Here is a 22,875-nt window from a genome sequence, read left to right on the forward strand (position 1 = left end):
AGTCTCATACTCTGTTTTGTAAGAAGCTTCCTTTTCTGTGGTATTTTATTAAGTAGCAGTAAATAACGAATATACCATTTCATCATTGATTTATTCACATCTTCACTGAATGCCTTGCGCAGTGCTAGGGCTAGGGACTGAGAAGGAACTGGGACAGGGAAGACGGTTGCTTATAATCACCTCTTCCACTGATCTCTTAGGACTTCTCTGAGTCACACAAATAAAATTATTTTTGGTGCTCTTTTCTTCTCATTTATTTACTATCTTTGGCAAAATAAGCACTCCAGTGCCAAAGATGTGGGAGCCAGCCAAGGTACGTAGCAATGTGGGGGAATGGGCACGCTGCAGAATCAGAGAGAGGGTGCCCGAGATACGGGCTCACGGGGGCCTTCGCCAGGTCAGAGGTTCACAGACCTTTGTTTAATAAACACTTTGATTTTTTTGTTTTGAATTCTTGAGAATCTTCTTGGATTACATGTTCAGTTGTTGAGTTCAGACTTTGAGAAGGTCTTTTCTCCTTAAGTTTGATATCGTTGGTTACTCCTATTACCCCTATGCCATTCCCCGATTGTAGCCCAGCCTGGAGGCCTGCACTGCCTCCTCCTGGCTGTGGCTCTTACTTTTCCTTTCATCACACTGGCTCTGGTGGGCAGGGGACTTGAACTTACCTAGACCTGAATTTTTGTACTGGTGCTTTTTTCTCAGCAGCTGTGGCATCTCTCCATTCAGTTCAACGTGAGCTTATGCTCAAACTTCTAAGATAAAAGAAATATGTTATATTCCCTGTACCCTAGGAATCATGCAGTCTTATTATAAATGAGAAATATATGAAAAAAAAGAAACTAAAGTAAGATGTGACTATGCCCAAATTATGGTACAGATTCTGAGAGGTGAAGGCAGCCAAGAAGGTGAAAGGTGGGCCACAACTTGGGCCAGAGGAGTCACAGAGTCATTTCCGGAGAAGGTGGCACCAGAGCCAAGCAGTGAAGGATGTGTAGGAGTTTAGTCAGGTGGAGAGGAGGAAATGCAGCACTCCGGGGTGGGAAACTGCATTATTAAAGGCCTAGGGGAAGGAATGCATATGGCATATTTCAGGAAATAGGGTGGGCATCTGTCTGGCTGGAGAGAGGGTTCCCTTTGAGAACAAACAATGTGAGATGATTAAACTAAGTAAGCATAAGTTCCAGGGGGCTTTGAATAATAGTTAATAACTTAGACTTTATTCCATAGGTCATGGGTATCGGTGATTACTTTTTGAATAAAGAAGGGGATGTGGTGAAAGCGGTGGCTAAGATGATTGAGACTGTGGAGGCGTGTAGAACGTGCTGGAAGAGGGGAGCTGAGAAGTGCAGAGGCTGCTTCAGGAGTTCAGGAGGGGAGAGGGACTTGAGGAGAGTGAGGACTGAGAGAATGGGAAGCAGTCTCATTCGGGAGTCTCTGGAGGGGAGAGCTGGGTCTTGCCATCTGCTGAGAAAGGGAAAAGAGGGAAGGGGTCAAACAGAGCTCAGAGGTTTGAACCTGTAGCCAGTGTTATAAATGGCACCGTTGAGGAGGGGGACTAGTTGAGGAGGGTAGCTGATGCAGACACATGACTAGGTTGAGTTTGCAATTATAGCGAAGACTGAGATTGTGTGCTCAGGTATGTGTGTGCACTGCTTTTGCAGTTCTGAACGCCAACTAAAAGGTGCTTTTTAAAATTTATGTATTTTAAAATTTCCGGCAAACTCATTTGGCAACAAAACTTGGCCTGAATGGACACAGGACTATTTACAGTCTTTATTTATTGCACTTATTGTGAATACTCAGTTTTCAATACAGAAACTGACTTTTGCTCTTAACAGGTAAACCCTGAATGTTAGTGACTATACAGCTGTGTCCAGTACAGGGAAGGAGGCGACCGTGTTCCCCACAGCCATGTCAGGACCCTGACTGAGGGTGGCTCCTCTGACCTGGAACATGTGGCTGCCAAGGAAGAGAGTGCAGAACTCAACTTTGTCCCCAGCTACTGGTCAGAACTAGTTACAAAGCCCCAAACTGACTTCCGGTGAGGCTTAGCAGTGTAGAGGAGGGCACGAATGTTTGTGTGTGTTCTGCCTCTGCCGTGGGAGCGCCACCTGACAGCCTCCCCCCCGGAGGGGCATCCCTCAACATACAGAACACATAACACTGTTCTGAAACACTTTTGGCTCCAAGGGTTTGGCTAAAGGAAAATGGACCTGTATTATCATTTTTTGAACACATGTGTCAAGTACTCTTCTCATATCTTTCCCCAATTATTTCATTTAATTGTTTTGATAATTCCATGAGACAGATTGTCACTGTTTTCACTTTGCAGATGAGGAAACTGGGTCACAGAGAGTCATGTTCAAGGTTACAACCGGGAGGTTATAGAGCCAGGGTTTGAAGCCAGACAACTTGACTCAAGTACTCCATTCCTTACAACAACTTACATGGCATGTCTGCCTCGTTTACATGGCAGACAGATGACTTTTTGCTTGAGAAGCTGGGGCTGGACATAGAGATTTGGGAATCTTCTATTTAGAGGTGACTTGATTTTTTAATTCCTATGAAGGAGAAGATGTGAGGAGGAGAGAAATCCAGAGGCCAAAAGTTCAAACCTTGAGGCACAGTCATGTGTTGAGGGGAGGGGTGGGAGAAGGCACGAGGAAGAGGAACCAGCAAAGAAGCAGAAGTGGTCAGAGTGGTGGCAGGCTCCCTGGCTTGAGACAGAGCCACAGAGGCGAGGAGGACACAGCCACCAGCGCGAGATGCCTCGGAGAGGCACAGAGGACGGTTGGCAGGAAGGAATTGAATCTAGTGAGCTGTAGCTGAACTTTCTTGTCCATGGCTTGTTCTAGTCAGCCTGACAGGGGAAACCCAGCATTAGGAACTTGGCAGATTTGGGCACACCATGTGGTACATGGAAACCAGTCACGGGCCTGCATCCTGCTCTGGAAAGGCTGTAGCCACATCAGACACAGGACTCAGAAGACTGGGCGTCTTTGTTTACACTGCTTGCTAATCACAGGCTAGGTTAGTCTTGAGTAGGAGTGACTTGTGGTTTGAGGCATAATTTAATTCCCTTTCTGACTGAATTCACGTCGAATAGCATTTGGATTATGTCCCATCATGACATAAATACAGTTCCTTTAGTCCCACAAAGGGACGGAGGGAGTTCCTTCCTAGGTGCATCTAAATATCCTAAGTCCCCCACATAAGAACCTTCAAGTTGTGAGCTTTCAAAGATGCGAATGTACCTTCCCATGTTCAGTCATGTAAGTTAGTTCATGTGCCTGGCGTACCTTGTCACGTGCGTGCATCCTCTACAAGTGGTTGTGCTTTAGTGTGCTATACAGTACTGTATACAGTAGTACGGTATCTTTATTTCAAGCCCAGGATGTGCAGAAACAAGTGCAAAAGCAGCAGTGATGTAGCTGGTGCTACTGTACTTCTTGAGGTACTGTACTATAAGGTTAAAAATGTTTTAATTTTTATGTTTTTTACATTATTTGTGTGAGAAGTATTATAAACCTACTACAGTACAGACTATATAACTGATTTGGACTTTGTTGGGCTAACTTTGTTGGACTTGAACAAATCAGACTTACGAACGTGCTCTTGGAACGGAACTTATTGGTACGTAGGGGACTTAACTGTAATAATGTTCTAGTTTAAGAATGAGAGCTATTGTTATATGTTTTTTATTACTATAAAAATAGATAAAAATCAACAGAAGAATAAATCTTTTTTGATCAACTGGGAAAAAAAAAAGGAAATCCAAATAAACTATGGGCTTTATTTAACATATCATATTGGTTAATTAACTGTACCAAAAAGAAACGTGCCATACTAATGTTATTGATCGGGAAACTGGGGTTGGGGAGAGGGGGAAGGTTATATGGGCTCTCTGCTCCATCTACTCAATTTTTCTATAACTCTAAAACTGTTCTAAAAATAGAATCAGGGACTTCCTTGGTGGTTCAGTGGTTAGATCTCTGAGCTCCTAATGCAGGGGGCCCAGGTTCGATCCCTGGTCAGGGAACTAGATCCCATATGCAGCAACTAAGACACAGTGCAGCCAAATAAATAAAAAAATAAATTTAAAAATAGAATCAATTAATAAAATACAATAATAATGAGAGCTATACCAAAGTGTGCTGGGCTGTGAGCAGGAGGAGATGGAAGGAGGGCACCTACCTGTAGGGACAGACAGGACTGCAAACTGTGGTGGAGGCGTGGGGTCCTCCAGAGCTGGTGTGAAATGGGACAGTATGGGAAGCTGGAGGTGGCATATCTGAGTGCCACAGCGTGACGCAGACACTGTGCTTTGGAAGGCCCTTCCCATGGGAACGTCAGGGGACGGAGAAAAGGAAGACAATGGCAAAACTGCTGTCACTCATTAAACCTTGAAGCCGCCTAACTTCCTCTGCAGTGTGCCCTATCTTTCCACGTGTGCATATGCACGCTCACACTCACGCACAGAGTCTCTCTTACCTAGAATGCAGACCAAGTGGGGCACCCTGCCTTCCGATTCCACCTTCTCCATCTCCAACCACGCACAGCCTCAGCCAGAGCCTCCCCTACTGGTTCCCCAGGCCCCATAGCTTCCCACAAGGGCACCACCCTGGTCTGATGCTGACTCCATCATTACTCCATCTCCTCTATGAGTTCTGAAAAGTAAGGTTTCAGGAGATCCTGTGTTAGTTTCTTTCTTTCAGTGTTCCCATTGAAGCCCTGCATCTGTGAGTAAAATAAACCTCCCTTGCCTGTGTGACACTTAAGTTGTAGCCTATTTGGGCTTCTTTTAAAGCATTATGATCTTGAGAGAACTTATTTAACTTCACTGGAACTCAGTTTCTCCTGCAAAATAGGGATCATAAGAGTTCCTGTTGTGAGGAACTCTTAATTTAATGTTTAACTGATGCATGTAACATACTTAGAACAAGGGTTAGTATATAGTAAATGCTCTATAAATGTCAGCTATTGTCATATTATTGGTAATGGATAAAGTGGTCCATATGTTAAATCGAAGGATGAGTAGTCTGTATCAGGGTTGTATTTTGAAGAGCTGTCACATTGCAGGCCTGTTCCTCCGGGGAGGTTTGCTGTCCACTGTTTAGTATGTGAATTTTTTCGGGGCATGAAGCTCTTTGAGCCTCCATTTCCTTGACTTTAAAATAGTGGGTTAGAGGCTGTATGCTTATATTTTAATTCAGTGACTCTCAAGGTGTGTTCTGGGATGCCTAGCAGGTTCCCAAGAACCTTTCGGGTGGCCCTCAGGTTAAAACTGTTTTCATAATAGTACTAAGATGTTCTTTGCCCTTTTTACCCTCATACTCTTAAAAAAGTACAGTAGAGTTTTCCGGAGGCTACATGATACATGTTATCACAGCAGTTTGAAAGCAGAAGCTGATATGAGAATCCAGCTGTCTCCTGTGAAGCCATGCATTAAAGAGTTTCCCACTCTCTTGCTTCACTTTTTGTCTTTTTTTTTCCCCCGGTATTTTGGCTGCACTGCATGGCATAGAGGACAGTCCCCCAACCAGGAGTTGAACCTGTGCCTCCACAGGGAAAGTGCCGAATCCTAACTGCTAGGCCACCAGGGAGCTCCATCTCACTTCACTTTTTAAAAGACATACAGTTTTTAAAATGTGTTTATGTTAACACATAATGGTTTTTAATTATTTTTAGGTGAATAAAATTTAAGTTTTCTTAGTTTTAATTTCTAATAAGGAAAATATCTGTAGATATCATATACATAAACAAAAGCTTTTAGGGAGTGTAATTAGAGTCTTTAGAGTGTAAATTTTTAGAGTGTAAATTAGAATCATCTGTCTAGTTCATTTGACTGGAAGAGAGTTCTAGCCCTCCCATCTCTTGGGAAGGGGAAGTCCTTTGTGCACCTACCCTACCTTTCGGCTTTCTCCTTTTCCTGTCGTCTTCTCTGCCTGCTCTGTGTTCTTCATCTTCAGATATCCCGAAACCCTCTTCTTTCTTTGAAGCCACAGTCGTTTGTCTGTCTCAGTATTATTTTCATTCACTGATTATGAACTCTTTCTTACCTTTATCTCTATTACTTGTTGGTTTCCTGACAGTCTTCGTTTTCTTTTTCCTTTGTACCTGTTCTTCTATAATATCTCTTCTCTTTTCCTGTCATTTCTAACTCCCTCAAGTTATTTGTTTGACCTTTATAGTATCTCTTCCTCCCTGATTTGTTCCTTAACCTTCTAACACTCCTTCTTTCTCTTGTTTCTGATACTTACACTCAACTCTTGTTTTTCAATCAATGAATTCATTTAACAAATATTGTTAAACACAAACATTATATACCATTACCTTTGCTTGTCCCTGGAGCTGCGGAATTAAGAGAGGCATGATCCCTGTTCTCCCAGAGCTTATAGGTACCCTGATGGTCATCTAGGCTAAAACTGGGGACAATTACAAGGTATTTGTCCAGGGTGCCACTCTACTCCCACTGAGGGCAGCTGTGATAGGATAATGAAAATCGTTGGTACCAGTGGCAACCATTTATTGCATGCCTACTATGGATTAAGTATTTTACTTACATTTTCTTGTTTAGTTCTCATAACAACTCTATGAGTTAGGTATATTTAACCCTATTCTGCAGATGGAAGAACTAAGAGTTACAGAGGATAAGTAACTTGGTTATGGTCATATAGCTAGAATTATCACTATGAAGAGTTCTTTTTCTGTTTAGTTACGTCAGCCAAGAAGGAACGGTATCCTGGCCCGGAGGTGGTGATATAGTGGGAGCAGCTCCAGAGCCAGCTGTGGAAATAGAGCTTGTGAACCTGGAGATGACATGTCAGAGCAGAGCTCCTAAGCTGGGCACCCCCGAGGGTTCTTGTCCCAAGAGCTTTGTTGCCCCAGAGTGATAGGAGTGCCTGTCAGGGCAGAGAAGCTCCAACAGGAGCCTTCAGGGATGCTGCCTAATGTTGCCGAAGGACTGCCTGAGGCCACCTGAGTTGGGCAGGAGTGACACAGGCCAGAAAACCCGCTAACCTGTCTATTCTTTCTTTGGCAGAGTGACGTCAGAATCAAGTTTGAGCACAACGGGGAGAGGCGGTAAGTCTGCCTTCTGATGAGTGGATGTGTCACGTGTGCCCCTTTTCTCCGAAAGCGTGCAGCTTGTGGGAGCCATCTCCCTGGAGTGATTCCTATGGGGTCCCTGGCTGGGTAATGGGGTTGATGGGGCATAAAGGGGAATGTTTCGTCCTTGGTTTGGCATGTTGACTGAACCTTGTTTCTGGTCTTAAAGCTTCAACTGCTAATGGTTTACCCTTCTGCTCCTATTCTGCTGCTGTGAGGTCCACCATTGTGCTGGGGGAGGAAGTCAGGGCTCCAGCTCCACTGAGTCATAGCTTCCAGACACGCTGACCCTGTGCCAGCTGTGGGCATCAGAGGGAGAGGAGGCTTCTCCTGTGACGTGATGCCATTCCTGTCCTGAAAGAGTGTCCCTGCTTTTGTCCACATCAGGAATCATGTTTGGTGAATTGGAAGTTTCTTTAAAATGTCTCTAGGTCATGGGAAGCTACATTAAGTCCCTCAGTTGTGAAAGATTTCAGCTCATTTGAGGCCATAGAAAGAGAGAGTTCTCAGTTTGCATTCTGTATCTTACCTTGGGGAAGTGAAAGTACTGTTACAAAACCCTTGTATCCTTTTTCCATTGTCAATATTACGGTTTTTGTAGGAAGTCAAGATAGAAGTTCTCAGTGGAGAAAAACATGACTTCATTTAATTTCTCAAGTTATTTTAAGGAAAATCTTTAAGAAAGCATTTAGAGCCCTGGTCAGGGGATATTTGGGACACTTTGTGTGCATGTGTGTGGCATGTATACGCACAAGCATGCTTTTCAATATCTGTTTCTTGCTCTTTGCTTTTCTCCCTCGTTGGTAACTGCCCTGCCCTTTTTCCTTTGCTGTGAACATTTGGAGGGCAAAGAGCACACCTATGGGGATAAAATCCTCCTACTTGACCAGTCACCAGAGGACCTTGCATGTGTCCTCAGTCTCTTCAGTCGTGTCCAACTCTCTGCAACCCTGTGGACTATAGCCTGCCAGGCTCTTCTGTCCATGGGATTCTCCAGGCAAGCATACTGGAGTGGGTTGCCATTTTCTTCTCCAGGGGATCTTCCCGACCCAGAGATCGAACCCACGTCTATTTCGGCTCCTGCATTGCTGGTGAATTCTTTACTGCTGAGCCACTAGGGGAGCCCCCAGAGGACCTTAAGTGCCTTCAAACATTTTTGTCCTGGAAGTTCTCTGCTGCTGGAATCTTTCAGCCCATTCTGAAACTAGCTCTGGAGCTCTGGAGATCTGTGGCTCTGCTTTCCCTTAAAAAGATAAATTCAGAAGCCTGCAAGTTGGTCAGAGGTAGAAGCATTGTGCAAAGGGTGGTCTGCAGAGCCAGGGCCTGCTGATGCTAGGTAAATTCTAGGGTTGTTCCAGGCCCGGAGGGAAGAAGGTTTTCTGAGCTCTGTCCCCAGCTGTTCGTTCTAGGACCTGCCAGTAGCACGGAAGTTAAATTGTCACTTCATTGTTGCTGCTTTTCACACTTCTGACTGGACTGGGTTTTGGAGGGATTGCCAAACTCAGAGCAGCCACGAGTTTTCAGAAGTAGATATGAAATCAAAGGCTCGATTGTGTTGGAGCCTAATTACGCAGTTACGCTCTCCTGAATTCCTGTTCCCTAAGTGGTATGTAGTTACAGTGAGCGGACTTGCACTGAGAAAGTGTGTGTGTTTAGTTTCAGAGATGCTGCCAGATCGAAACCACAAATATTTAAGGTGGTCAGGCAGGAATGGCCTTCTGAAGCCCCGAGCAGCAGTGTTGGTATCAAGGTTTTGCGAACTGCATGCTCTTTTTATGGAGCTGTTTTCTGAAGCCGTGGTGTCTCACTGTTCTTGTACTGTGTATGAAATTGAGGACTTTATAAAGTCTGTGTGGCAAAGCCACGTTCAGGCTGCTCTGGGCCAGACAGCTCCGGTTTCATGTATTTCATATCTTAAAGATTTGGTCGAAATGTTTCTATGGGCTTTCTTTACTTTTTACAGGAATAGGAACAGGATCTATTTAAATGTTGTAGGCTCTTATAGACTTAGAATTTACAGAAAAGAGGAAAGAAGTAGTGACTTTTCCCCTTCGTCATTGCCAGATATCCATTCTGGTGGGCTGACTTTCCCTTTGGTTTGGATGGGGTGGGCATCAGACTCTGAACTTTCCTCCCTCTTAGCCTCAGGAGGGCAGAAGAGGACTGTAGACTAAGATCTCTGTCCTTGGAAATTATATTGCTGAATGTATTAGTTTGTATCCACCAGGAAATCCATCCATATTGTAATCCTTGTATTCCCTCCCCACCTCAAATTAACCATCCCAAGCATTTATCAGGTGCTGTCTTTAAAAAAGAGAGAGAGAAAGTTAAGTGCTACCTAGATATGAGTTATCTAGATACGCGTGTTTGATGGATTCTTTTGAGAGAATACCTTTCTATTTATTCCTTATAGTAAATCATATCCTCTTCATCAGGACTTCAACAACAGTTCAAAAGGGGACTGCCTTTTGAACTAGTGGGGATGGTTGTGCTGGGTGTTAGACCCGTCTTTGAAATACTAGCCTGAAAATGCCAGTTATTTAAGGTGATGGTGGCAGCTTAGATCTTAACTAACCTGGGAGTCCTGGTTTCTTGACCTTGATCAGACTTTTGGGCTGCTTTTAAATGGTTTTGAAAGTTTTAAATGGTTCATCACCAGGCCAAACGCAGAAAAATTTATCTCTGAGCCTGATTTTTTTCTGACTGTGTTAGGGACATCTGAGTGATCTGGTATTTTGTTCAGAAAGGCGGACCCCTTTTGAACTGTTGCTGAGGTCCAAATGAAGGGGATATGGAATTAATTACTATGGAATTTAGTAATTCTTTAATTACAAAAGAATTAATAGGAAGGTATTCTCTCAAAAGAATCCATCAAACACTCATATCTAGATAACCCATATCTAGGTAGCACTTAATTTTTTCTTTCTCTCTCTTTTTTTTAAAAATAGCACCTGATTAATGCTTGGGATGGGTTGATTTGAGGGGGGAAAATATAAGGATTACAATATGGATGGATTTCCTGGTGGATATAAATTAATATATTCAGCAATATAATTTTCAGAAATGAAGGTAGTGATAGATGAAGGAAAAGTTATATAGAGAAATTATCTTCCTGAGATATTGGGCTTTGTGTGGAGGATTCTAGTAGTAGCCTATCAACGTTGTTCAGTAGAACTCCTGCTCTGATAGAAATGTTCTGCAGAAATCCCTTGGTAGCTGAGGAAAGTGGTCCCAGGGCCCGCTGTGGATATCAAACTCCTCGGATGCTCAAGTCTTTTAGATGAAATAGTGCAATCTTTGCATATAACCTAGGTACTTCTTTGTGTATACTTTAAATCATCTCTAGATTACTTATAAACCTAAGACAATGTAAATACCGTGTAAATAGTTGCCAGCATGGGGCATATTCAAGTTCTGCCTTTTTGGAACTTCCTGGAAATTTTTTTTCCAGATATTTTTGATCTGCAGGTATAGACCTGGGTATAAAGAGGGGTGACTTACAGCTGTGTTCTCCAGTATACTAGCCACTAGCTACATGTATCTAGTGAGCACTTGAATGTGCTGATGGGACTGAAAGAGCGGATTTTACATTTAATCAATTTAAATTTAAATAGCCACATGTGGCTAGTGGCTATTGTATTGAACAGCTCAGTTCTAGATAATAATGACTTTCATGGTGCCCACTGATTTCAGCCAGCCAGATTTCATGAAAATCCAATGGCTTACCTATCAAATTACCCATGACATTTTTCACAGAACTAGAACAAATAATCCTAAAATTCATTTGGAACCACAGAAGGCTAAATTGCCAAAGCAATCTGAGGAAAAAGAAAGCAGGAAGCATAACCCTCTCAGACTTCAGACAAATTTAAAATCTGCAGCCATCAGCAGTTTAAATTGTTGCTCTCAAATTTGTCTTCTTTCTTTTGGCTTCTGTATTTTATGTAATTTTATATAATGCTTAGGAAGACCTTCCCTATGCCAACGTTTTTTTAATTCTACATTTTCTTATATACATGTACATATATAATATGCATATGAGTTTCTTTTTTATATTCTCTTCTGCTTATCTCTTTTGTTTATTTTTGCTTTAAGTAAGTTTTAGAGTATTGGGTTGGACCCATATGATATGGTCACTTTTATATGTCAAACATTGGTGACTATCCCCAGTATCCCTAATACATTAAAACTTTTTATTTAAAAAATGTCAAACACGCACAAAAGTAGAGAATATGAAACTGAACCTCCAAGGATCTGTCACCCAGCTTCAACATTATCAACATTTTGCCAACCTTGTTTAATCTATCCCCGCTTGTAAATTTTGTTGTGATATGTAATGAAAAATTATTTTAAGACCTCTTTGAACATGTTCCTACTCTACCATGTGTTAATATTTATAGAAATTGTTCTTTGAACAGACTTGGTGAGTCTCTCTAGAAAAGCATCAATATCAACACTACTTACAGGCACACATGTGTCACTGGTTAAGAAAACTGATCAGGCATATAACCAACTCAAGGGGAATTCCTGTGACTCGGTGGTGGGAAATGTCAATTCTTAGGATAATCAGCATTGAGATTCCTGTGGCATCTCAAAAATGAACAGTAGAAAAGACCTTTTGAAGTCCTGGATCTGAGTCTTTTAGGAGTTAAGGCCGTGTTTTCAGGACTGCGGTTCCAGTCTCCAGGTTTTCTTCCTAATAGGAATATTTGGAACATAGTTTTTAAATCCAGGTGTCCTTCCATGGTACTGAACTGTCATTGACTGAAAGATCTGAGCTGAAGTGGTAGGACAATGATTGAGATTGAGTGCTGCCTGTGGGTACTGTTGAAAAATCTGAGGGATGCTCAGGGAAAGGGTGAAAAGATAAAGGCAGATAAGAGAAGAAAAAAAATACAGAGAAAGGCAAGCTGCATGAAAAATAAAAAGAACTCTTGAAAAGGAAGAAAAATATCACTCAGGAGCCATAACTTCTAAACACTGCATTTAAAATATACAGTTAACCGTGCTTCTGTTCTGTTTCAGGATTATAGCGTTCAGCCGGCCCGTGAGATACGAAGATGTGGAGCACAAGGTGACGGCGGTGTTTGGGCAGCCTCTGGACCTGCATTACATGAACAATGAGGTACGGAAGACAGGTGCCTGGGGTAGGGGAGCGCGCTCGCGTGCCTTTTTTCTCTCTGCTTAGCTGAGGATCTCCTAGTTTGTCCTTCTGATGTCATCTGCAGGTTTTCATTTTCTGGAGCCTCTTTTCTTAATTCCAATAATTCTGAGATTTCTCTTTTTTACTGCGTGGGAGATTGCAGAGCTATTTCCATTCCCTCTGCTCATTCCAGGCTGGTAGCTCTGATACTCCATGGTGAAGTCAGGTACGGGGATCAGGGTCAGAGCTTGTATTGCCTCCTTCACATTTTGTAGGTTATCTTTTCCGTTACAACATTGCCTTGCTATAGCAGAGGGTTCAGCAGGGCTGGGGAGGTGGGGAAAACTGATGGGTAGATCCTCTATTAACAGTCATAAATGTTGGGTTCTTCTCAGAGTTTAGCTTCTCATTGTAGCTGGTGTCAAACATTAGCACCTACTCTAATCATTTCTTTAAACACTTACTCCTCCTAACCCCACCCAACGGTCCTTATTTATGCATATTTTGAACATCACCCAGGAAGGAATTCTTTTGAATATCAGTTACTTGGCTGCTTTCCCAGCTCCAAGCAAGGTACTAGAGGCTATAGTCTGCTTAGGTTGGTGCTTTGTATTAGTCTGAAAGGCAATGTATTTGTGCCCAGTAAAGAGCCTGTACCTTGAGGGACTTCCCTGGTGGTCTAGTGGTTAAGAATCCATCTGCCAATGCAGGGGACATGGGTTCAATCCTTGGTCTGCGAAGATCCCACATGCTGCAGAGCGACTAAGCCTGTGTATCACAACTACTGAGCCTATAGTCTAGAGCCCACAAGCTATAACTACTGAGCCCATGTGCTGCAACTGTTGAAGCTTGCATACCTAGAGCCCGTGCTCTACAACAAGAGAAGCCCTTGCAATGAGAAGCCTGCATGCTGCAACTAGAGAAAACAATGAAGACCTGTCGCAGCCAAAAAATAAAATAAATAAAAATCTTGAAAAAAAAAAAAAAAGAATTAAGGATTGATTCATCCCTTAGTTGAAAATAAAGGCTTAAAAAAAAAAAAAAGCTTGCTCCTTGAGGGAACTAAGTTGAGGGGAAAAGACAGGAAAGCTGGGCAACCTCATAGCTCTTTGAGAGGTCTTTCCTGTGTAGTTTTATTTTAGTGGTTGAAAAGTTAAGAATTTCCTCCAAACTCTGGGGCTGAAATCTGTAGAGGCTGAGATTTGTTGGCTAAAATCTCTCTGGTCCTCTTTAAACAAAATGTACAGCTACAGTTGGGTATGCATGCTTGCTTAGTCTCTTCAGTTGTGTCCGACTCTTTGTGACCCCATAGACTGTAGCCTGCCAGGCTCCTCTGTCTGTGGAGTTCTCCAGGCAGGAATACTAGAGTGGGTTGCTATGCCCTCCTGCAGGGAATCTTCCTGACTCAGGGATCAAACCCAAGTCTTCTGCGTCTCCTGCATTGCAGGCAAATTCTTTACCACTGAGCCGTTGGGGAACCTCCACAGTTGGGTATACGCTGCCTGCCATATAGCTAACAAAAATAAGACCATCTGACCTTTTGCTTTCTGGATAAATTTTAGAAATATAACAAATTTAGAAAATCACTAACACTGTGGTTAATCAATAAAACAGATATAAGCATTTCAAAGTATGTAAACTAACACATTTTAAATACAGGATATGAGAACCCCCAAAATATAAGTGACAAATCCATAGAACAGTTCAAACATGCATGACTATATGAGAAAGTGAGGCTAAAATCAGCTAGCCAGTCAGCATTCAAGAAGGTGTTCTTTAGTTAGGAAAGATTTTTCTGGGTGATTTAGTACTACTTGTTTCTCTTTCCATTAACATTTCTATTAAGAATTCCATATGTCCCTAAATCCATTTTCAAACTCTTTTGCCAAGGAAGTGACTGCCCAGAATGTTGGGCATTCGGGCATTCCTTTATTCAAATGTTTATGCAGATATTGATTCTAAACCAAGTATATTTTTTAAGAGTCAGTGAAGACTAATGTATTTGAGCATTTATTTTTCATCACTTTTTTACTGTTGTTGTTGTTTCTGTTTTTTTGACCTCATTTCCCAGACCAGGGATTGAACCCAGGCCATGTCAGTGAAAGCCCAGAATCCTAACCACTAGGCAACCAGGGAACTCCCATAATTGTTATTATATTAAATCATGCATGTTTTTCCATACTCTGCTAATGTCAGTGACTAAGAGTTGACTAATTTATATCTTATTAATTTCAACTCTTTCAACCTATTTTTCTTTGCCCTCTAAACTCTGCCTTGTCAGGACTTGTGAACCACAAGTCTTTGATTTTATTTATGTTTATATTTTTGTTAAAATAGCTTTTTTGAGGTATAATTCATCTACCATATCACTTACCCTTTTATTTTTAAATTTACATTTTTAAACTGTACAATTCAGTGATTTTTAGTATATTCAGAGTTGTGTTAACTATCAAAGCCTAATTCCAGAACCTTTTTATCACTCCAAAGAGAAACCCTATACTCATTAGCAGTCACTTCCCATTCCCCCTCCACTTCCTAGCCCCTGGAAACCACTTATTTACTTTACATCTCTCTGGATTTGCCTATTCTGAACATTTCATATATATGGAATCACACAATATGTAGCCGTTTGTATTTGGCTGCTTTCAGTGAGCATGTTTTTAAGGCTCATCTATGTTGTAGCATGTATCGGACTTCATTCCTTTCTATGGCTGAATGATATTCCATGATATGGATATACCACATTTTGTGTATCCCTTCATTCATCTATTGATGGACACTTGAGTTTTCCCACTTTTGGCTATTATACATAATGCTGCTATGAACATTTGTGTACAAGTTTTATACAAACAGATGTTTTCAATTCTCTAAAATATACCTGAGAGTGGAATTGTGGGTCTTGTAGAAACTCTGTATCTAACTTTTTGAGGAACTGCCCAAGTTTCTCACATTGGCTGGTACCACTTTACATTCCTACTAGCAATATATGAGGGTTGCAGTTTCTCCGCATTCTCACCAGTACTTGTGATTCTTTTTTTTTTTTTTTTTTTCAAATTATAGCCATCCTAGTAGGCATGAAGTGATATTTTATTGTGGTTTTAATTTTCATTTCCCTAATGACTAATGATGCTGAGTATCTTTTCATGTACTTATTAGCCATTTATTTATTTTCTTTGGACAAATATATATTCAGTCCTTTGCCCATTTAAAAAACTAGATTGTTTGTCTTTTTATTGTTGAGTTGTAAGAGTTCTTCATATATTCTAGATACTAGATCCTTATCATACATTTGCAAAATTGTAGCTTCTTTTTTAAGTTAAAACATACTCCGGTTATTTCTTTATCTTCTTGTATCTCCGCCCAACACTAGCCCTTATTTATCCTTACTTTATATGTTACTCAGAAATGAAATCTTTAATGTGATATGATCTGTAGAATTTCATCCCACTCCATGGGTTGTTTTGAGATTTTATTTTAAATACTGTTTTTTACTATTTGTTATTTCCTGGCCTAGGATTTAGAGTTCTCATTTCCTTGTATTATTAATTGGATTTTTGCTTTGTGTTTGCCACTTAGTTAGGTCTTGAGGCAAAGCATACTTCTGCATCTTTTAATACTAAGTACTCATAATATCTTCTGCTTTTTAATAGCGAGTAAGACATCTATATCCTCAAGAATCTTCTCTAATACTTCAGTGGAATGAAAACAGAGGAAGTAGTTTTTGGTTCTAGTCATGGATTTTTTTTTTAACCTTTAAACATTAAGATATTAAACCCTTCTATGTGGTCTAAGTTTGTGTTCTTATTTGAGTAATGTTTTCATCCTCAGCCCGCCCCTCCTCCTCCTCTGCCTTTTCTGCTTATTCTGTTATTGTCAGCACAGAGTAGGGTGGGACACGCTTCTACTGCTCAAGTTGGGAAGAAATATGGGGCTTAAAACTGTTTGGGACTTGATGCTTTGGAGCAAAGAGTATTTTGAGAGAGGAAGCTCTTCTCAGAAAATATCTTGAAATAAAGTACTAATGTACTCATGGATGAGCTCAAAAAGACTAAGCAAAGTGAAAGAAGTTGGATGCAAAAGACTGTGAATTGAATTGAATATATATGAATTGTGTGATTTCAGTTATATGACATGTCCAGGAAATGCAAATCTCTAGAGACAGAAAGTAGATTAGTGGTTGCATGGGGTGAGAGGTAGAAAAGAGGATTGACTGTGAATGGGCACAAGAGATCTTTTTAAAGTGCTGAAAATGTTTAGTTTTTGTTTATTTTGCTTATTTTTGCAGACTAAAGACATATTTTATATGATTTCCTTTTTCTGTGTCCTGTGTCACAGCTCTCCATCCTGCTGAAAAATCAAGATGATCTTGACAAAGCAATTGACATTTTGGATAGAAGCTCAAGCATGAAAAGTCTTAGAATATTGTTGCTGTCCCAGGACAGAAACCATGTAAGTAGCCCATGGCCTGGACTGACAGCTGAAGATAGAGCTTGCTGTCCTTCAGGAGTTTACATTCTTCCTTGACAGAGTTTTGTGTTCCTCTGTTACCGCTAAAGTGAGAACATAAGTGTAGTCCAGCCCACTGGGTCAGTGGCCAGCTAGCCTTCTGCATTTGGTTTTACTGCAAAGTCAGATCATCAATGTTAAAGTTGCAACTAATGGTTACTTGGCTTGTGGTGTGGGAAGAAGGAAAACATTTTATGATAAAGGAGAGAATTCTTTTTCTCTATAGTTAATGTGTTTTTTTTTTAAACTAGATTCAGACCCCAGCAAGGGAGATTTGCTTAGCTTGGGGGTGCTGATTAACAAAGACTGTCAAGGATTTGAGAATGTCATGCTTTATGAACCCAACTCCCACAACTCCTCGGCAACTGTGACTTTTCCTTGGGACACATGTAGAAAGCACACTTTTCCCTTCTGTTCAGTGGGAAAAAGGCCATAGACTAAAGGGCCTCTTGTAAGTTAGCATCTGCTGCCTTACCAAATGGCAGCAATCTTAGGGGCCTTCAGAACTGAGGGATTTTTCCCTACACAGTTTCCTTTCCTAAAGAATCTCCAAGGGCCTGCATTTCGCAAGAATGCTTGTATCTGTATCTGTCTTCCATCTGATTCCTCTACCAGTTTTCTTCACGTACATGTTCCTGAAGGTTTCTCGGTGGTCTTTCCGTATGCTTGAAAACAGCCAACTGTGGACAGCTAACGTTGCTGCCTGGGAACCGTGGATGCCCTATACTGGACAGAATTTAGAGGGACTGGTGCTTTGTTTTTAAAGAGACTTTAGAATGTCTGTTGATTGGGGAAAGACACAGAAGAATGTGGTTAGGAAGCCTCAGAATAAAGAAGGTGTTTTCTAATATTACAGAAGTGTCCTTGAGCATGAGGACAGGTCTTCTCTTTCCCAGTGTCTTTTTTTTTCTGGATATGTTTTGGGAAGTGTTCTGAAGTCAAATATAAGCTTTATTACTTCATTTCTCTGTTCAAGTTACTTACCTTCTCCTTGTAGTCCTTCCTCATTTTCTATCATGTAAGATCTAAATGTAGCCTATCACCTAAAGTTTTTCACTAACTATCCTTCTTTGAACCCCCTAGTCTCATCTTTCCAAGTTCCTCAGCATACTTCCCTTCTTCTGCAGTTCGTCCTTCTTTCTTTTTGCCAGATCATGGTTGTCAGCCTTTTTTTTAGGTTCTAGCTTGATATACCTGCTACAGTTTGGTCAGTATTTTTGACTGAGGCCATATTGATTATTCCCCTTTCCTTTAGTCTTTGGATGTAATTTGCATACAGTTTATAGGTTCCTTGTAATTGCCCTAAAGTTGTTGCATATTTGTAAATTTTATCCCAAAAGATTGTAAGGTCCTTGAGAACTGGAGCTATATCTTATTGTTCTGGAACCCATCTTCCTAAGAGAGCACAGTTACTTGAATTGTTAGCACGAGTCAAGTAGAGACCATATTTAGCAAACCCTTTCTTTACAGAAGAAGCTGGAATTGGAGTTTAATGATGTGATGGTTTAACTGGGAGCCAGCACCCCTGATGGTGATCCCTCCACTCCCCTGATGAGAAGCTTCAGACAACTGGTTCTGTACATTTGCCTCTGCATCCATCAAAGGGTGCACTCAGCTGCAGGTGCTGCTACAACACCCAGAGCTGAGTGAAAGATGACTGTCTGATCTCTGATACTCGTGGCATTACATTAGATGTTGCATGAAATAAATGCCATATTGATGCCTGTCTTTCTAAGGATGTATATTAAAAAAATTATAAAGTCAATGTAACTTATTGTAAAGTAATCAAAAAGGACCGTCTTACATAATTCTAGCACCAAAACACGTTGATTGATTTTTGCATATGTTTCTCTTTGGCCATATATATATACACTTTAAGTGTTGTCATGGTGTTTATACAGTTTTCTAATTTAATTTTTCACTTATTGTCATGTACATTTTTCTGTTAATATACACTCTTCATGTTTATAAGGATGCAGAAGTCCCTTGAGTGGATATACCATAATTTTATTCAGTAACCAGTTTTGCTACTGTTAGAATGCTTAAGCTGCTTCTATTTTTTGGCATTTAAGACTAACAATAATATTGGTGGTGATGAAATCTTTCCTTGGGGACTTCCTCAACTAGACTTTAGGCTTCTTTGTAAACAGAGGTATCATGATCCAAAATTGCTATGTGCTCAGGTGTTCTACCTTTAGAAGATTGCTTCTCTGTTTGTGATGAAATCTAACTTTTGTTCTTCTAGTTTCCAATCTGTCATAGACCAGTTCTTTTCAAAAAACACAAGAACTGAAAAGTGACATGGAAAAATTAACTAGAGACGTACAAAACACAAGCCCACAATTTTTGTTAGATTCAATAGGCATAAGTCACTCTGCCAAATTGTTGTCAAAGTGTTTATTAGCAAGTTACTCTTCATTTCAGTACTTACTTTATAGAGGACTGGTTTACCACAGGTTGGAGCCTGGCACCAGCCCATAGATCACACTCTACATACACTTCTGCAGGACACCACATCACCCTGGTCTTCATCCTCTCCTGATGATCACTGTCAGCCACTTTGTTCTCTATAGTTTCCTTCAGTTTTAGCAGCCTGTCACCTCATTAACCTTTTGTTACCATCTGTACCTTTACTTCCCTTCTCATTCTTGTTTTTAAATGTACTGTGTCTTCTCTATGGATTCCTTTTTTATTGCTCCCAGGGACGGGGGAGCCTGGTGGACTGCCGTCTGTGGGGTCACACAGAGTCAGACACAACTGAAGCGACTTAGCAGCAGCAGCAGCAGCATGACAGATTCTAGCCTTTCCTCTGTCTTCATTCCTCAGCAAGGTAGATAGTCATACTCCTCCCATCTCACCTGGCCAAGGCCATGTCTTCGATTTCAGTATTGTTTTCACTTGAGAACACTTGGATTTTGGTAACACAGAGCTCCTCTTAGTCTGAGGAACCTTTCTCTAGCCTTGATTTTACTGCCGCTTTAAGATACTTCACCGCCTCCTTCAGTAGTTCTCACTGCCCTAGACCTCTGCCTTGGGCCCGCAGCTCTCAGCTGTGTGCTATTACAGACTGCTTTTCTAAGCATGTGTTCATCTAACTCTTAATTTATCTTTCTAAAGCTCTTGACCTTCTTATAACTTTCCAGATTTTCCACTGTCATAACATAATCTCAAGCTTAACATTCTCTTGTCACTTGTACATATGATAAAAACTAAATATCCAGGATAATCTAAATGATATTTCTTTTTATTTTTCTAAGAATAATGGGGGAAGTGCAGGAAGTTAGAAGAAAACTTGGTGGGCAGAATATTTTTAGTCTGGCCCCTGTTTAAAAATCATTACACATTTGGGAATTCCCTGGAAGTCTTGTGGTTAGGACTCCATGCTTTCACTGATGAGGGTGCGGGTTCAGTCCCTGGTCAGAAAACCAAGATACCACAAGCCAGTAGCATGGCTAACAAATAAATAAAAATTATTACTTTCTACGTGTCTAAGGTATTTTCATTTCTCATTTGATTTTTGTAACTTTGAGGGATCCTGGTTATTGCCAGTCTATTCTTAGGGAAACTGAGGCCTAGAGTGCTTTGCCCTGGGTGAAGCAGGTGATAGTGACAGAGCTGGTCTAGAGCCCAGATGTTCTGACTGTAGTCCAATACATATGAGACACCGTCCAGGAAAAGGATCTTATTCTATTGTAAGATCCTTCATTATTAGGATTATTATAGTAGTCTTTGGAAATTATTGTAGTTCTGGAAACCTCACCCAGGTTCTCCCACAGTTCATTAGAAGCAGAACAGGAAATGTAATGTTGCCCATGAGGAAAACCTGTGAGATGTGTCATTCTCTCCCCCTTTTCTTCCTTTCTCAACCTAGAAGGGAACTGAGCTAAGAAAGGTCCAAGACAAGACAAATTTTTATGAAGTCGGGATCAGTTTTATACGTGAACATCCTAAAAAGCCTGGAACTCTTCAGTCAGGAAAGGGAGCTGAAGCATACATACCTTTAGGCAAAGTCTGTGTAGCACTGAAGAGTGGGGACAATAAAAGCACAGATTTATTTACCTAATCTCAGTTTGAATGAACCCCTCGAATATGAGGATTCAGTTCAGTTCAGTTCAGTCACTCAGTCATGTCCGACTCTTTGCGACCCCATGAATTGCAGCACGCCAGGCCTCTCTGTCCATCACCAACTCCCAGAGTTTACCCAAACCCATGTCCATCGAGTCGGTGATGCCATCCAACCATCTCATCCTCTGTCGTCCCCTTCTCCTCCTGCCCCCAATCCTACCCAGCATTAGGGTCTTTTCCAATGAGTCAACTCGTCACGTGAGGTGGCCAAAGTATTGGAGTTTCAGCTTCAACATCAGTCCTTCCAGTGAACACCCAGGATTGATCTCCTTTAGGATGGATTGATTGGATCTCCTTGCAGTCCAAGGGACTCTCAAGAGTCTTCTCCAACACCACTGTTCAAAAGCATCAATTCTGCGGCACTCAGCTTTTATTCAAGTTGTATAGCTTCAAAGCAGATTTTTTTCAGACTTTTAATAAATTCATGGTGTTAAAAGCTGTGAATTTATTAAATACTCTGGATGCTCCCACAGTGATCATAACTATCAGTCTTCCATGCAAATGTCTCTTGGTGCCACCATTGAAACAGAGGACCGCTGAGATCCAGAGAGCCACTTCTCAGCTCATGTTTCCATGAACCAAACTAAACCAAACACATGGATACCCCTTTTTTCCCCCTGCATCATTGAGTTCAACTCTCCTTTTATCTGGTACCACCAAATCTTTTATCAAGATAATTTGTGGGTCAACTTTTGTAATCTATTTTTTGCTGATCTCCTAGTTTCCAGTGACTGCAATCTTTGTGCACATGGTTCCCTGGTGATATTTCATGTTGTTTGTGTCGGCCACAGCACACTGCAACCCACAGAGTCTTTCGGTGAGGTTTTCACGAAATGGTCGAGTGCCTTCTATTTGCTGTCTCGAGAATGTTCTGCCAGCTACACACTTTGCACCCACTGGGACTCCTTTCACTCTCTACAGGCACTTTTATTTTTCCCTAGTCCCACCTTCCTCCCTCTTCCGCTTCTAGGTCTTGTTCCAGGTTCCTTGAATCCTTGCATCAACCTCATTTTTGTTTACCGTATCATTCTCTTGTATCTCCTAAAATCAGGGTTTTCCAAACTTGACCAAATATTACTAACACTTGGGGGAGATTTTAAAAATACCAGTCCTTGGGCCTTACCCCCAGAGAGTCTGCTGTAGTTGGTCTGAGGTGTCAAAAACCCCGCAGGCAGTTCTGCTGGGTGGATGGGGCTGAGAACCACTGCCTTAAACCACATATGACTCACCTCCCAGGACCTCACTGCTCTGAGTATAATCCATGTACCAGCCTCATCAGCATCACCTGAAAGCTGGTTAGAAATGCGGATCCTCAGTCTCACTCCAGACCTCCTGAATCAGAATCTTGCATTCGGACAAGGTCCCAGGCAATCTGTGTGCACGTGACAATGTGAGAAGCCCTGCTTGGAAACCTTCACTGATTCCCTTCACCTGTTTTCCAACTTGGTGCCACAGTCAGCCTTTCCTCTTAGAAACCTATGCTTGTGCTGGCTATTGAACCTCATTTCCTGTCTCAGCTTTTAGATTTGAAAATTGAGAGATTAGAATTTATATTCTTCGGTAATTTCAGATTGTGTTGCCAAGATGTATGGAGTTCCCACTCTGCGTCAGGCCCTGTGTCCCAGCAGGTGTCCTTGAGGTACTCAGCACAGCTCTTCTCTTTCTGACTGCAGGGCTGTAGCCTTTCCGTGCCCCTCACTGACCTGCTTCCCCAGCATGTGGCTTTGATTGTTTTTTCCTTTCTGACCCTTGGCGGAGAGCTATTGCACATCGGAGGCTTCAGCAAGAACACTCACTTCCCCTTGGTTCTGACTTCCCGTTAGAGCAGGACAGTGTGTCAGGACAGCCGCACGTGATCAGGTCTGGCGTGGGGAGACCAGAGGAGGCTGCTTGGCAGCTGGGCCTACCCCTGAGCGCGCGCGGGAAGCCTTTTTCCTGGAGGACAGGATAGAGTTTGTTTTGGTCACACTTTTTTCTTTTTTCCCCTTATG

The 22,875-nt window shown here is 41.6% G+C and overlaps 1 protein-coding gene and 1 non-coding gene across 5 annotated transcripts in view; both read left to right on the plus strand.

The window, feature by feature from the left end:
• Positions 1-22,875, plus strand: part of MAP3K3 (mitogen-activated protein kinase kinase kinase 3) — a 59,054-nt gene that overhangs the window by 12,590 nt on the left and 23,589 nt on the right. For all 4 annotated transcript variants that reach the window (XM_081576656.1, XM_081576658.1, XM_081576659.1 and 1 more), the window contains 3 exons: positions 7,046-7,086; positions 12,136-12,235; positions 16,589-16,702. In XM_081576656.1, the coding sequence (XP_081432782.1) occupies positions 7,046-7,086; positions 12,136-12,235; positions 16,589-16,702 (255 nt within the window). The remainder of the gene's footprint in view (positions 1-7,045; positions 7,087-12,135; positions 12,236-16,588; positions 16,703-22,875) is intronic.
• TRNAR-CCU (transfer RNA arginine (anticodon CCU)) lies at positions 3,970-4,042 on the plus strand. Its single transcript has one exon. It is a non-coding gene; the product is annotated as a tRNA-Arg (tRNA).

Source organism: Giraffa tippelskirchi, chromosome 3 (genome assembly GCF_054371585.1).
Source record: "Giraffa tippelskirchi isolate mGirTip1 chromosome 3, T2T-mGirTip1v1.2.pri, whole genome shotgun sequence".
Classification (NCBI taxonomy): Eukaryota; Metazoa; Chordata; class Mammalia; order Artiodactyla; family Giraffidae; genus Giraffa; species Giraffa tippelskirchi.